This window comes from Sus scrofa, chromosome 2 (assembly GCF_054392235.1).
Source record: "Sus scrofa isolate SSC_HxYL_T2T_F1_AM1 chromosome 2, Sscrofa_HxYL_maternal_Yorkshire_Landrace_v2.0, whole genome shotgun sequence".
Lineage (NCBI taxonomy): Eukaryota > Metazoa > Chordata > Mammalia > Artiodactyla > Suidae > Sus > Sus scrofa.
The window spans coordinates 72,505,285-72,523,046 of NC_139384.1; the positions used below are offsets into that span (position 1 = coordinate 72,505,285).

Sequence of the window (17,762 nt, forward strand, 5' to 3'; positions counted from 1 at the left end):
TACTGTGGCTATGGCATAGGCTGGCAGCTACAGCTCTAATTCAACCCCCACCCTGGGAACAACCATATGCCATGGGTGTGGCCCTAAAAAGACAAAAACAAAAAAAAGTTGAGAATAAATTTGAGAGTGTGAGAAGACCATGAAATGGAAAGACACTTGCGTATGAGTGAGATCACAGTTTAATCAAGTGAGTTACCTAAATTTTATGGAGGAGTTGAAGTCTAGGAAATGAAAATTCCAGGAAATAAATAGGAGGAGCAAGTTCTACTTTCAAATCTGATCAAAGAATCTGATAAAGAATTCTGGATTTCTGGCTTTGCAGCTTTGAAATCTTCAACCATGTGGCCTTCTTCAGCCAAGGACAAGTGGTCACTTCATAGGTATCATTCTAAAGAGCCCTCTTTATGTCCTTGTTCCTCAGACTGTAGATAAAGGGGTTCATCATGGGTGTGACCACAGTGTACATCACTGAGGCAATTACACGTGAGTGTGAACTGTGGGTATCTGCAGAGCTAAGGTACACCCCTAGGCTTGTGCAATAAAATAAGGAGACAACTGAGAGGTGAGACACACAGGTGGAAAATGCCTTATATTTCCCCTGAGCAGATGTGATTCTACATATAGAGGAAACTATCTTAGAGTAAGAGTAAAGGATAGCAGCGAGGGGACCTCCACCCAGCAGCAATCCTGCAAAATACATCACCATGTCATTAAGAAAAGTGTCAGAACAGGCAAGGTGGACCATCTGATTGAGTTCACAGAAATAGTGAGAGATTTTCACTTTGTTATAGAAGGAGAGCTTCAACACCATTATGGTTTGTAACAAAGAATACAGGACACTGATGATCCAGTTAATAAGAACCAGAATTCCACAGAGCTGAGGATTCATGATGACTGTGTAGTGCAGGGGGTGGCAGATGGCAACAAAGCGGTCATAGGCCATCACAGTCAGGAGGAAGTCATCCAGCCCTACAAATAGTATGAAAAAATACATCTGTGTGATGCAGCCTGCATAGGTTATGACATTGTTCTCTGTCTGTGTATTCGCCAGCATCTTTGGGATGGTGGTGGAGGTGAAACAGATGTCCACAAAGGACAGGTTGGAGAGAAAACAGTACATGGGGGTGTGGAGGTGGGAGTCTGAGCTAACAGCCAGGATGATGAGCAGGTTTCCAAACACAGTGATCAGGTACATGGAGAGGAAAAGCCCAACAATGAGGGGGTGCAGTTCTGTTCTTTCTGAAAATCCCAGAAGAAGAAATTCTGAAACACCTGTTATATTTCTCAGTATCATGTGGTAGATGTGACTACAAGGAAAGGATAAAAAAGTGTGACTAATTTTCATGCAAATAGACATTGATTACATTGTTGAAATGCTACTTTTTGTATTTTGTTTCTAGGAAATTGATGTCAACATTTTGTCCTTGGATTTAACAATGTGTATATTGTTTTGGAAATCAAAATCTCCTAAAATGAAATCATGTGGTATTGATATAGAAAATAACAGCTTATCTATCTATCTAGCTATCTATCATTTTGTCATATGGTGACAGATGCTATGAAGGAAATAAAAGCTACTGGAATGGAGAGAATAATTTTGGACTTGTATTTTTTTATAGGTGTTCAGGTAAGACATGCAGATAAGGTGATGTATGAAAAGAGACTCCAAGGAAAAAGAGCAGGGCCATGAATATTTGGAAAAATATGTGCGAGGCAGGAAAAACAGCCAGTGACAAAGCCCTAGGAAGGGACATGTTTCAGATGTTCAAGTGGGGAAGGTCATGGGCAGGAGTGAGGGTGAGGAGAGATGCTGCCAGAGATTGGTGAGGAACAAGGTCAACTTCCTTCTGATGCTAAACCTCAAGTCACACAGAGTCCCTCATCTAGATTTCTCCATCACTTTATAAAAGTTTTGCAAGGCTGTCCTGCATGTTGAACTGCATGTTGTCTTCAATACCTTCTGTTGAATGAGGCCTGGTCTCTGTGTATAGGAATCTGACTTAACGTTACAATTCAAAACACTCACATAATAAACCCTGGCTCCATAGGATTTGTTATTTCCATGTATTTTCACCCTAAACTATCCTGAATGAATTAGAGGTTGATACAACTCAAGTTGTTTTGATCGGATTATGTATAAATGGCATCCAGACATTCCAGTTTGTAATCTTCCCAGGTACCGATAAACATGGTGCTTGATTTGAGTATGGCCATTTTATGCCTTGCATTAAAGATACATGAATTTTTTTAGTGAACCAATATGCCTGTATGCATATTCTCTATATATATACATATATAGAGAGAGACAGAGAGAGAGACAGAGAGAGAGAGACAGAGAGAGAGAGAGACAGAGAGAGAGAGACAGAGAGAATGGACATAAAAGAAATAGAGATCTAATAAACCCAAATGACCCTTGAGAGATAATAGCCAAAGAAACCTTCTTTTGTTCTTGTGACTTTTCAGGTGCTATTATACTCCTTTGATGCCCAGGAGAGATAATTAAAAACATAAATTTATCCAAAGATAAATATCTTATGGTCTGAAATATTTATGGATTGTATGGCCCAAGAGAAAAATGAGCCAAAGGAATAAACCAAAATTTCACAAAAGAAGGTTTATTAAGTATGATGAATATGAATTGAACATTACTCACTTTTTGATCAGTCTGGAACATTTGTTTTTCCTGTGACTATTTCATATTCATTTGACTAATTCCTTTTACATGGTCTGAAAGAAGAGGAAGCAAGCCTCTTTCTCCCTTTTCATAGGTGGTATCTTCTCTTTGCTATTCGTAGGTTTTGATCATTTTTCTGCTGTCTTCTGGACACAGTCTAATCCTTGTTCTGATATTGTCTGACCATCAATGGCCTCCAAAATCTATACACATCAAAACTATAAACACCATGACAATCCTAACTTTTTACCGAGTAACTTTCTTCTTCTTAGTTATCTGAGGACATTGTATTATACACACATTTCTTTCATTGTGCTGTGTCTTCAGTTATAATGCTAGCTCCAAACACTCTAGGACTATAACTGTTTTGTTCATCTTCATATTTTAACTGAGTACGTGAGTACATGTGAACCTGTACAAAAATAAATTTAGACAAATGAAAAGTTAGGAAATAAAATGAATCACAAGAAGAATGAAACCAGCTTAAGTAGAATGGTTTCAAAACAAATGTGGTAAACAGTACTGAATGGAGCATTGAAAATTAATGGTCAAGAAATACAGTAGCAAAAATTTGTGACGTTAATATGGATTAATTAAAGTGGCAATGACCTAAATGCAAATCATACATTATATAATGTTCCTAGAGTGCTCTGGCATGCAAGACATGCTCAGTTATTACTATTATTGAAAGAATTAGGATTTGTCTTATAATATATGAACATTTAATATATGGAAAGGTTGTATTTCTATTTATTTGGAAAGGTTGAATTGTTGATAAAAGTGGGCCTACATGTCTGTCTATCTATCTTGCAAAAAATTAAGTTTCTTACTCTCCTTACACATCTTACAAAAAATCAGAGAGATTACAACTTTGGTGTAAGAATAACCAACCATTTTAGGTGAACAAAGACAAGTAAATATATAAAATCAATGGGTGGGCAAAACTACCTTAAATATTGCAAAATCACAGAAGCAATAGACCTGTATAACTAAATAAAGTTAAAAAATTAAGGGCCAAAAATATGCCTCACAAGTCAATTGAAAAACAATCCAATTGTAAGAAATATTTGAAAGGCAGATAATTGTAGAACATAGGTATATGTGATACAAGCATATAGTCCTTATAGGCAAATCTATATGATGGTCAAATATATAAGTATTAGCTCTAACTCAATATTGGCTTAAGAAATCTACATGAAGGGAGTTCCCTTTGTGGCTCAGAGGTTAATGAACCTGACTAGGATCCATAAGGATGCGGGTTCAATCCCTGGCCTTGCTCAGTGGGTTAAGGATCTGGCATTGTTGTGGCTGTGGTATAGGCCAGCAGCTGTAGCTCTGATTGGACTCCTAGCCTGGGAATGTCCATATGCGCAGGTGCAGCTCTTAAAAAAAAAAAGGAAAAGAAAACAACATGAAATCTCTTTCATACCTTGGCCATGGGAAAAAAAAATTTAAAGTTTTGTCAAATGTGGGTTGAGAACTTTGGAACTAGTAGCAAAGGAGATTCCCTTATTTTTCTGGCAGAAATATGAGGTATTATAACATTTTGGGGGGAAATATGATGACTATAGAAATTCAATATGCAGGACATTCATTAACTCAGTGTTCTTCAGTGTTGGGACAATGGATATCCTGAGCCAGATTATTGGCTATGATAGAGTCTGCTCTGTGCAGTGTAGTAAGTTTGGAGGGTCTCTGACCTCTACTGAGCCCTCCATGGGTTGACAGACAAAAATCCCTGGTCATATTTAATGGGCTCAGGGGGAAAATCATCCACAGTTAGGACTTCATTATTTTAGCATATTTTTGTGGGAGTTCCCACTCTAGCTTAACGGGGTCAGCAGCTTCTCTGGAGCACTGGGACATGGGTTCTACCCAGCCTAGGCAGTGGGTTAATGATCTGGTGTTGCTGCAGCTGCAGCATAGGTTGCAACTCTGGCTTGGATTTGATCCCTGGCCAGGGACACCATATGCTGAGAGGTTGCACCAAATAATAATAATAATAATAATAATAATAACAATAACAATAATAATAGAATGCCAGAAAACTATATTTTTGTGGCACTGATATAATAGTGAGTTAATGATAATGGATATGAAAGACCATCAATACGAGAGTGGCATAAGCACAACATAAACTGTTATACAGCCATAAAAATAACGAGTCTTAGAGTTTATATTGTGACTCAGCTCTAATGAACCCAACTAGTATCTATGCGGATGCAGGTCCTGTTCTTGGCCCCACTCAGTGGGTTAAGGATCCAGTGTTGCTGTGAGTTGCAGTGAAGGTCGCAGATGAGGCTCACATTAGTTGTTGCTGTGGCTGTGGTGGATGCTGGCAGCTGCAGCTCCAATTCGACCCCTAGCCTGGGAAATAACATATGCTGCAGGTGCAGCCCTAAAAGAAAAATAAATAAATAAAAAAGTGATTATTTATTATACTAGTGATTGGAGGCAAGTCTGTGAAGAATTATTTTGTAAGAAGGAAGGTAGGAAAAATGTCATGAACAATGACTGCTCTAAAACCTAGAGAGCATTTAAACATGCATAGGATCCTATTATTCATAAGTTTAAAATCATATGAGTATGTGGATATGTATAACATAGAAGTTTTACTTATTTTTTTCCATTCTTTATTAAAGTATAGCTGATTTACAGTGTTGTGCCAATCACTGCTGTAGTAAAGTGATCCAGGCATACATATAAATACATTCTTTTGAAGTATTAAAAGAAAATAAGACCTTATGGGAAAAATGCCAGTGAGAATGAAATGAGGTTAAGTGGAGTGGTTTTGAAGAAACTGTATGTAATAAAGTGGAATGAAAATCTATAACTGAGCTATATAAAGACATGAAATAATTTAACAAAATAAACTTGGGTCACAACATAAAATTATATTACCAATGACCAGGAAATAAAAGAATATAGCAGAAGGGCTTTAAAGTAGGGAGATAAAGCAGGGTCTAAGTTATGATTTCATCTTAGATGAAGATTTGTGGATTTCAGTGTTCTTAAGGAGAACACAGATGATCTTCCATCAAACAGTAAAGAAGGATGCTTTCCAAAAATGTCTGGACATGATGTAACTTTTAGATATAGAGCTAATTGGAAAAGGTTAAAAGGAAGATGAAAGAGAAAGTGAGATATAAAAACTTGTTGGCTGCTCCTGTTTTGGCTCAGTGGGTCAAGAACCTGACATAGTGTCTGAGAGGATGCAGGTTCAGTCCCTGGCCTACATCTGTGGGATAAAGATCTGGCATTGCCACAAGCTGTGGTGTAGGTTGCAGATATGGCTCAGATATGGTGTTGCTGTGGCTCTGGCATAGGTCTCAGCTGTATCTGATTTGATGCCTGGCCCAGGAACTTCCATATTTTCAGGGATAGTCATAAAAGTATTTTTTGTTAATTTTTTGGAAACTTACAAATGGTGATATATTAGTAGTAATGATGCAGAACTTTTTGCTTAAAACAGTGATTTGCAAGTGAAGAATATTAAAATGTTAGCTCAATTTGATAGGAAAAAATAGAAAAGCAATGGAGATCATATATGCCTGAAATGTAGATGTGACTACCAAAATTTACGTATACCCACAACTTCTCTCAAATACATCTGTACTGACATAAAATAACTATAATCAAATAGCTAGTTTATGAAAAAGAACTTCAATTCTTTGTTTGAAAATTTACCCAAAAGTAGGAATAAAATGTTCTGATACCACTATACAAAATCAGAGAACTCATGCAGATAATTTGAAATAAAATAAATGATGGCTAACATTCAGAAAAACTTGTTAAGTACAAATTCATCTGAGGATGCAAAGAAACAAATTTACTGTTAGAACATTGTCTGGAAAGTAGTTTGGATCAAGAAATGAAGAAAAATAATGAATTAGAAAAACAGCTTACTGGGTAAGATTTTAGTATTTCAGATCATTTCAACTATTAATTGATTTAACTGTAATTTTATTTCATTAAAACCTAGAAGTATTTTCATAATAAAAGAACTAACCCTATTTAAAACTTAAAAAAATAAAAGGGTAACAAATCCACCTACATATTTGGCCTCAGAGGTAAGGAAATAATTGCTAAGGGAGTTAATTAGCAAACCCTCTTTATGTTTTTTTTTTTTTCATATTTTTCCTAAGAAATTTTGAGGTGTATGTCTCTGGCAACTACTATTGCAGGATGTATTTTCAATCATTCCTTGGTGTGCATCTTATTCATCAATACTGAAATATGTTCCATAAACTCAGTCACAAATATTAGAAAGAAATAATCCTCAATATATATTATATCCTTCCATCCCTAACATGCTGTTTCTCTACACAAGTTATTTCATATGATTTTGGACACATGTTCTACTTTTATTGTAAGCACTTCATGCTTCTCACCCCACTTCTGACTGGGTTTCCATTCTTACCATTGAAATGGCATTCCTACCAATCCATTCCTACCATTGAATGTTGCCTTAGTGAGTTTAGTGTTTACTTCTATATTTAGGACCATAAAAATATAGTGTTATTTAACTGAGGAAGCAAACAATCTCAGTGGTTTTTGGGCTCTGAGTTATGCTGAGTTGGTTCTCTGGTGACCTCATAGAAAAATTTTTAGATTTCATTTTACCTGACTTATTTCTGCAGTGTCTTTTTGGCTCTTGGACTCACCTGCATGGGAACTCTAGAATGAAGGTCTCCCTGTGGAAGTCTGAATGTCTTCCTGGATGGTTGATGATGGAGAGTGAAGTTCTGTCCCCAGGCAAGCCAGCAGGAAGGGGTTAAGCAATAGCCAGTTAGCCAGACACAGGACTCTAAAAAGCAACACACTGTCTCATCCATGCATGGGTTTTACAAGTTCAGGAACTGAGCAGAGGATTTTAAAACTCTTTGCATCACTTCATTAGGTATAGTTGCTTTATGTTACAATGACCTATAAGCACATGACTTCCCTGTGGGACTTGGTCTGGACAGAAGGATTTTTCCTGCTGATTCTCTGTTCCCAGGATACCAGTTACAAGCCAGATGAATTCAATTTTTTAAAAAGTAGAGAAGAGTTTATTTAAAGTGTTGCATCAATTTCTGCTGTACAGCATAATGATTAAGTCATGCATATATGTACATTCATGTTCTCATATCATCTTCCAGCTGGTCTATCCCAAGAGACTGGATATAGTTCCCTGTGCTAACGCAGTGGTATCTCATTGCTTATCCATTCTAAATGTAATAGTTTATACCTACCAACCACAAAGTCCCCGTCTATCCCACAACTCCTGCCTCCCCTTTGGCAAAAACAATCCGTTCTCTATGTCTGTGAGTCTGTTTCTGTTTTGTAGATAGGTTCGTTTGTGCCATATTTTAGATTCCACATATAAGTGATAGTCATATGGCATTTGACTTTCTCTTTCTGACTTACTTCACTTAGCATGAGAATCTCTAGTTGCATTCATGTTGCTGAAAATGGCATTATTCCATTCTTTTTATGGCTGAGTAATATCCCATTGTGTATGTGTACCACATCTTCTTAATCCACCCATCTGTCAATGGACATTTAGATTATTTAAAAGTCCTGTATACTGTGAATAGTGCTGCAATGAACATAGGAATGCATGTATCTTTTTGAATGAAAGTTTTGTCCAGATATATGTCCTGGAGTGGGATTGCTGGATCATATGGTAATTCTGTATTTTGTTTCCTGAGATACCTCCATACTGTTTCTCTGGTGGTTGTATCAATTTACATTCCTACCAACAGTGTAGGAGTGTTACCTTTTTCCACACCCTTTCCAGCCTTCCATTTGTATTAATCATTCTCCACTAACTCTTTTTACTTCCAGAGGGCTAAACTCTCAGCACTTTATCCCAATCCCGAATTTAAATTTTCTCCAACATATGAGACTAAGGCAATTTCCCTGACTAGGTCCCTTGGATCATTAGATATTGACTGGTGGTGGGTATGGGTACACAGCCCATGACATTAATGCCCTCTTATAAGAGGGACAATTTCATTCCTTTAAAATAAAATATTGAACGGTGTGTTCTTTGGCTTCCTGACACTTTTGCTAAAATCATTAGGAATTTCATACTTATATTTGCAGTTGAGGGCTGTCATTTTGCCTCTCATTATAAAGTATTTGTAAGTTATAGGACTTATTTAGATATTTTTGAGTACTACAACCTACCTTAACACATTACAGGGATTATTTGATTGAATTTTTAGAGCTGTTCATTCTGAGCTTGCGTTATTATAATTCTATCCTCCATTTCAGGAATGGGGTTCAGAAGCATTTAATGTTCTGCTGAAGATTAAAAACTGATTCTTGAATGGAGTCTTGATAGGAATTCTATCAGAATGCCTTTCAGTGTTCAGATTCTGATTTGTGGTTCTCAACCAGAGGTGGTTTGTCTCCATGGAGCTAACATTTTCCACACAGTAGGTGTTTTATTCTCTGCAAAACAACTCAAGAATATGGTCCAGGAAATATCCATAGCCTTTGAGGAGGAACTAAATCTCCCTGACTTTGCTTTATGGCTAAATTATTATTATTTTTTCTTGCTTGATTGCTTTCCTTTGCTTCTGGATTTTCTTACTTTTCCAATTAAATTTGCTGTTTGGATTATTTTTTTAAATTTTTTAGGGTTGCACTGGTGGCATATGGAGGTTCTCAGGCTAGTGGCTGAATAGGAGCTACAGCTTCTGGCCTGCACCAGAGCTTACAGCAATGCCAGAAATATAACCCAATGAGCAAGGTCAGGATTGCACCCACTACCTAGTGGTTCCTAGTCGGATTCATTTCCACTGTGCCACAATGGGAATTCCCAAATGCAGTTCCTTATTCTTCAGTTCTTCCCAGCTGAGGCATGAAGCTCCTGGGTGATCTTGATGGCAGAGGTACTGAACTGTGGACAACTCTATGAGTAAGCAAGGCTCTGGTTATGTTTTAGAGTTTTGTACATAGTATCATATATTTTCCACCCCAAATTATCTTTGTCTGAAATTTTGAATAAAAAGTGAATGTGTTCCTTCCTGATATGTGAAAAATTCTAATTCATTTACATAAGGATCCTTGAAACACACCAAGTAATATACTTCTGAAAAGTTTTAATAGACCTTATTTTCAAAGAAGATATATAGATAATTAATAGACAAATGTAAGGGTGTTCCCATCATTAATTAGCGAAAAGGAAACTAAAACAGTGGAGATATTGCCTCATGCCTGTTAGCATGGCTATTATCAAAAAACAAGAAATAAGTGTTGGTGAGAATGTGGATAAACGTGAACATTTCTTTATTGAAGTGATTGTCTTTTCCACATTGTAAGTACTTTGCTCTTTTCTTATAAAGGAATTGTCCATATATGTATTCACTCTTGATGAGAATGTAGATTGGTGCTGCCACTGTGGAAAACAGTATATAGATTGCTCAAAAGATTAAGATTAGGACTACCTTATGATCCACCAATTCCAGTTTTGAGTATTTATCCCCAAAATGTGATAACACAGTTTTAAAAGATGTATGCACCCCTAAGTTCATCACGACATTAGTTTCAATAATCCAATATGGAAAAAACCTCTGTGCCAATCAATGGATGTATGGATAAAGAAGAAGGTATAAGTACCCAGGGCTGTATTATGACCACTCACTCATAAGTATAGATGAAATCTTGGGGGAGATCAAGATGGCATTGTAAGAGGGTGTGGAGTTCAGCTTGCCTACAAACACATCCAAAATACATCTACATGTGGAATAATTCTCACTGAAAGCTAACTGGAAATGACAGAAGAACTATTGTACAACCTAGACTATAAGAGAAAAATGCCCAATCAGGTAGGAATAGAAGAAAAGCAATCCATCAGGATCTGTGCCTTTGGGAGGGGAAAAGGAGGAAAAAGGAGATTGCATGGGTGGATACTTGCTTTGATGAGTGAGCAATTCAGCCAAAAACTGGGCACCTCATCATGGGGTCCTAAGCAGAGGAGACAAGCTTCCTTTGGTGGTTTTAGATTACCGGGACAGATGGAAGGATGGAGAAGTCTGGACTCCACTTGTGAGGAGTACATTCCCATAGTCTGCCATCCCCAAGGTCAGGGCAGAGAAAGGTTTGCTTTAGTGGCCACCAGGTTTCCAACAACTCTCTCACCAGGCAACAAAGCTGAGCTGAATGAATTCTCCAGGCTTGCTCACTCCCTGCCACATCGTAGCTCTGGATCTGAATTTTCTGGCAGAAACATAAACTGTTAGAATATTTTAGGGAGTAGTCTGAAACCTGCTACAAATATTTCAATACAGGTATTCTCTAACTCAAGGTTCTTCAGTGTTGGAACAATAGATATTCTGGACCAGATCATTGTTTGTGGTGGGTGTGTCCTGTGCATTGTGGGATGTTCAGAGCATCCCTAACCTCCCTCAGGTTTTCACATGTGACATCCATAAAGGTCTTTGAACTTTGCTCACTGTATCCTGTGAGAGCCACAGTTTGAGATTTACTATGGCAACATATTTTTACAGCATTGATATAATAGCAATTTAATGATAGGGAAAGACTGTGAAAGTGGGAGTAGCACAGGCACACAACATGTTAAATGGCCATAAAAATAAAGAATCATTATTAGACTAGGGATTGGAAAAATTAATGAGTAAGAAAGAAAATGGGACAAAAATAAGAAAAATGACTGCACGAAAACCTAAAGAACATTTATAATGTATACAGAATCCTACTCATGCAATTGTGTAAAATTTTATGAATATGCATGTATACATATTATGGAAAGAGATGTTTTAAATGAAAGTCAGAATTTAAGGGGAAAATGTCAGATAATGAACTAGGTTAAGTAATGTTGTTTGAAAACAACTGCATCTATCAAAATGGAAAGCAAATCTACAGGTATGTTATATGGAGATATGAAACAGTAATAACTTAGCAACATGAACAAGGGTCACTAATATAAAATTAAATTGCCAAGGACTTGGAACTAAAAGAACATAACAGAAGTGCTTTGAAAATGTAGGGAGATTTAAAAAAATAGAAAAAAATCAGTAAAACCAAGAGCTGGTTTTTGAAAAGGTAAACAAAATTGACAAACCTATGGCTAGACTCACCAAGAAGAGGAGAGAAAAAACCCAAAGAAACAAAAAAAAGAAACAAGAAGGAGAAGTCACAACAAATACTATGGAAATACAAAAAACCATGAGAGAATTCTATGAACAATTATATGCCAACAAATTTGACAACCTGGAAGAAATGGACAACTCTCTAGAGACTTAGAGCCTACCAAAACTGAATCAAGAAGAAATAGATCAACTGAAAAGACCAATCACTAGAAATGAAATTGAATATGTCAAAGAAACACTCCCTACAAATAAAAGTCCAGGACCAGATGGCTTCACAGGCAAATTCTACCAAACACACAAAGAGGAAATTATACTTATCCTCCTTAAACATTTTCAAAAAGTTGAAGAAGAAACACTCCCAAAGGCATTCTATGATGCCACCATCACCCTAATTCAAAAACAAGACAAAGATACCACCAAAAAAGAAAACTATCAGCCAATGTCTTTGATGAATAGAGACAAAAAAATTTTAGCCAACTGAATCCAACAGCATATCAAAAAGGTCATACACCACGACAAATTGGGATTCATCCCAGGTTCACAAGGATGGTTCAACATATGCAATCAATTAATGTCATACACCACATTAACAACAGTCAAAAATCACATGGTCATCTCAATCGACGCAGAAAAAACATTTGACAAAGTCCAACATCCATTCATGATCAAAACTCTTACCAAAGTGGGTATAGAGGCAGCATACCTTATCATAATCAAAACCATTTATGACAAACCCACAGCAAAGATAATACTCAATGGAGGAAAGCTGAAACCTTCCCACTAAAATCTGAAGCAAGAGAAGAATGCCCACTCTCACCACTGTTATTCAACATAGTACTGGAATGCTAGCCACAGCAATCAGACAAACAAAATAAATCAAAGGCATCCACATAGGAAGAGAAGAGGTAAAACTGTCACTGTATGCAGATGACATAACACTATATATAGAAAACCCTAAGGACTCCACTCAAAAACTACTTCAACTGATCAACAAATTCAGCAAAGGAGCAGGCTATAAGATTAACATTCAGAAATCAGTTGCATTTCTGTATCCTAAGAATGAAATATTAGAAAAGGAACACAGAAACACAATAACTTTTAAAATTGCACCCCCAAAAGTCAAATACCTGGGAATACACATGACCAAGGAGGTAAAAGACTTATATGCTGAGAACTACAAAACATTAATCAAGGGAATTAAGGAGGATCCAAAGAAGTAGAAAGATTTCCCAAGCTCCTGGGTTGAAAAAATTACTATTGTAAAAATGGCTATACCAGCCAAAGCAATGTATATATTCAATGCAATCCCTATCAAATTACCCATGACATTTTATACAGAACAAGAAAAAAGAATCCAAAAAATTTATATGGAACCAAAAAAGAACCATAAAAGACCCAGAATTCCAAAGCAATTCTGAGGAACAAAAACCAAGCAGGTGGCATTAACTCCCCCCGCCACAGACTTCAGGCAATATTACAAAGCCATAGTCATCAAGACAGTGTGGAACTTGTACCAAAACAGACATATTGACCAATGGAACAGAATAGAGAACACAGAAATAAACCAAGACACCTATGGTCAATTCATCTTTGACAAAGGAGGCCAGAACATAAAATGGGAAAAAGATAGTCTTTTCAGCAAGTATTGCTGGGAACCTGAACAGCTGCAGGCAAATCAGTGAAACTGGAACACTCCCTTACCTCATGCACAAAAATAAACTCAAAATGGCTGAAAGACTTAAATATAAGACAAGACACCATCAAACTCCTGGAAGAGAACATAGGCAAAACATCCTCTGACATCAGCCTTGCAAATGTTGTCTCAGGTCCATCTCCAAAAGCAATAGAAATAAAAGCAAAAATAAACCAATGGGACCTAATCAAACCAAAAAGCTTTTGCACAGCAAAGGAAACCAAAGAGAAAACCAAAAGGCAACTTACAGAATGGGAGAAAATAGTTTCAAATGATGCAACTGACAAGGGCTTAATCTCTAGAATACACAAGCAACTTATACAACTCAACAGCAAGAAAGCTAACCACCCAATGGAAAAATGGGCAAAAGACCTGAATAGACATTTCTCCAAGGAAGATATAAAGATGGCCAACAAGCACATGAAACAATGCTGAACATCCCTGATTACTAGAGAAATGCAAATCAAAACTACCACAAGATACCACCTCAAACTAGTCAGAATGGCCATCATTAATAAGCCTACAAATAACAAATGCTGGAGGGGGTGTGGAGAAAAGGGAACCCTCTTGCACTGTTGGTGGCAATGTAAACTGGTACAACCACTCTGGAGAACAGTATGGAGATACCCTAGAAATCTATACATAGAACTTCCATGTGTCCCAGTAATCCCACTCTTGGGTGTATATCTGGACAACACTTTGCTTAAAAAAGACACATAAACCTGCATGTTCACTGCAGCCCTATTCACAATAGCCAAGACATGGAATCAACCCAAATGTCCATCAACAGATGATTGGATTAAGAAGAAGTGGTATATATACACAATGGAATACTACTCAGCAATAAAAAAGAACAAAATAATGCCATTTATAGCAGCATGGATGGAAGTAGAGACTCTCATCCTGAGTGAAGTAAGTCAGAAAGAGAAAGACAAATATCATATGACATCACTTATATCTGGAATCTAATATACAGCATAAATGAACCTTTGCACAGGAAAAAACTCATGGACTTAGAGAAGATATTTGTGGTTGCCAAGGTGGAGGGGGAGGGAGTGGGATGGACTGGGAGTCTGGGGTTAATAGATACAAACTGTTGCCTTTGGAATGGATTAGCAATTAGATCCTGCTGTGTAGCACTGGGAACTCTGTCTAGTCACTTATGATGGAGCATGGTAATGTGAGAAAATACAATGTGTACAAGTTTGTGTAACTGGGTCACCATGCTGTACAGTAGGAACAAAATTGTATTGGGGAAATAATAATTGAAAAAAAAAATAAATAAAAACAGGAGGATTTGACTCTAAAAGGGCAGCATAAGTATATTTTTTTTAGAGCAATGGAACTGTTCTGTATATTAATTGCAGTGATGCTAATGTGACCCTATGCATTCGTCAAAATTCACAACTATACCCACATCAGTGAATTTTATTGTATGTACTCTAAAAAAATAAATTCACAGAAGTAAAAATGAAGGGCAGTAAAAAAAATTTAGGTATTATACACGATGGATTTATTAAATTTTTCCCAAGCCAATGAGGAATTTCCCACTTAATTCAGAAGTTGAGAGCTGTTCCCATGTCCCTCATCATACAATTTTGTAACTTTAAAATAAATAAATATTATTATGTACCACTGGTTAGCCTATTATTAAGACTGTCCAATTTAATTTTTACAACAGGGTGCTCTATGGGGCAGTACTTTTCTGGACTCCATTCTCCATTGGAGAAACATGACTCATAGGGATTTATTGTTCTGCTGGAAGCTATAAACAAAGTAAAGGATGAGGTCTTGATTGGAATATGTTGGGGTGTTCCAGGTTCTTAAACTCCAGGGCAAGATTCTCAACCACAGAAGATTTTGTCCTCGGGATATTTATCAATATCTGAAGGAATGCTTCTAATTTCCTATAAACCACAGATGCAGCCTCCATTACAAATAATTATCCTGCCCCCAAAGTCAAGAGTAAGATGGGGAGAAAAGCTATTCCAGCTCAGAACATCTATCAACTCCTGTGCATACAAATGACCAAGATATCTCATTTAACTACAAATTCTGATTCATCAGGTCTCAGGTGGGCCCAGGAACTGCATTTCTAACAAGCCCCATGGTGTATTTGGTGCTTCAGGTCTTGGTATGAGGATCACAGTTTGGGTAGCAAGGCTGTAGAACTCTGTCAGAGTTGTGTGTATATGGGTTGAGTGTTCTCCACCAATAATCTTCTATGCATACATTTTGAAAGAAAAGTTTTTCATTTACCTGATTGGAGCTTACACATAATTTATCATCAAAAACACCCCTGCCAATCCTTCACTTTGATGAAAATAGGATCCTTTCAAGTGGACAGCAAAATCTATTCAGTGAATAGGTATAGAGCTGGAAAATGCAATATTATTCTTAGTGACAAAAAGTATAGTTTAAAATTTCCATCACAGTTAATATTTTTCCCAGACTCAAATGGCATATAAATGGAATGGATTCAAATTTGTGTTTCTGTGTAGATTCCATTGGGAAACCTGCAGTTAATTTTCATTTGTCAGTGATTATCATAGAAACTGTGGATGGAGCTGAATAATTTAATATGATTCAAATGAGATCTAAACCTAATAAGTATCTATACACCAAGCTGTAACTTGGAAGTTTCTATTTTCAAAAAGAGTGGTTAAGACAGTGATATTCAGAAGTCCCTGTTGTGGTACGGCCATAAAGAATCTGACTAGTATCCATGAGGATGCAGGTTTGATCCCTGGCCTCACTCAGTGGGTTGGAGATCCAGCATTGCCTTGAGCTATGTGGTAGGCTGGCAGCTGTAGCTCCAATTTGACCCCTAGCCTAGGAACTTCCATATGCCATGAGTGCAGCTCTTAAAAAAAGGGAAAAAAGTGATATACAAAGGAATGTTATACACAAAACTGAAAAATTGTAGTCTCTGTTTCCACAATTATACCACTACCAATTATACTGTGACATAAATTGCCTTACCAATAAAATGTTTTTCATAGTATTACAAGAGCTCATGACAATTCTTTCCGTTGAACAAGAGAAAATTTATTCAGGATGATGTATGTCATTGGATAAAAAAATCTTTCTGAATAAAGCCATATGACTCCATGAAGTAAATGTGGATTTTAACTATTTTGAGTGAGGTTTGGGGAAAACATTGAGAAAGTAGGAAATTGACATAGGGGAAAACTGTCCACATATCAGACCAAGAAGGAAACTTATAAATGTGAGTTACTTCAAAAGTAAGGACTAATTGAATCAAAGAAATGAAAATTTTAGGAAATACAGGCAAGGAGCAAGTTCTGCCTTCACAATGTGATCAAATAATATTAAATTCTGGCTCTAATGCTTTACATCCTGAAAAGAAATTGGCCAATTTTCCATCCCTATATAACTGCCTGCCAAAGTATGTCCCTTTATAGCTGCCATCTCAAAGAATCTTTTCAGAGCCCTCCTTTTTTCACTTTCATAAAGATACATTTGACAAACTCTGGATATATTGTAAAAATAGCTAATGGAAGGTTTCCGAGGGAGTTAATGTTGCCTAGAAAAAGGATGTAAAAGGCAAGAAATGGAGCATAAGCTTTGTTTACATAGTTTTTTAAAAGATGTGTTTGACATACAACACCATATAAGTTTAAGGTATAGCGACAGCATAATGCTTGACATATATTTTGTGAAATCATTATCACAATAAGTTTAGTTCACATCCATCATCTTGCATAGATACAGAAACAAAAGAATCACATGAGTACAAAGGCATTTGGGCTCCCTCATTGTCCATCCTTCAAAGATGAGGACATATATACATATTAGATATGTATATGCAAGTTGCCCTTCAACAACACAAGGCTTACGGGCACTGACATTTTGATTAGTCTAAAACCCTCATACAACTTTAGTCATTTCTCCATATGCACAGCTTCAATGCATCTTATGACATAAAATAAAAATTACCTTAGTTGTCAACTGTATGTTTCATAGATTAATGAAACTCATGACAATTCTTTTAGGGAGACCAGAGAAAAGTTACTTGGGATGATGTATATCATTTGAGAAGTAATTATTCTTAATAATTCTAAAATCTCCCACTAAGGAATGGAATTTCCAAACATTTCTGATCCAAATGCAGGACAATTTTGAAGTGAGACAAAGTACAAACCACCTGTATATCAGAGGAAGGAAAATCTTGAAAAAGAATTCCCTGCAATTATATGCAGAAGCTGATCCCCCTAAAATGGAAATCCCAGAAAATAAATTGAAGGGTAAAATTTTATTATACAATGAT

The 17,762-nt window shown here is 36.6% G+C and overlaps 1 protein-coding gene across 1 annotated transcript; it reads right to left on the reverse strand.

The window, feature by feature from the left end:
• Positions 1-388: 388 nt before the first annotated feature.
• Positions 389-1,321, reverse strand: LOC110258785 (olfactory receptor 7A10-like). Its single transcript, XM_021082037.2, has one exon. It carries the CDS (start codon positions 1,292-1,294, stop codon positions 389-391), a length of 906 nt encoding a protein of 301 aa, XP_020937696.2. The 5' UTR covers positions 1,295-1,321.
• Positions 1,322-17,762: the final 16,441 nt, after the last annotated feature.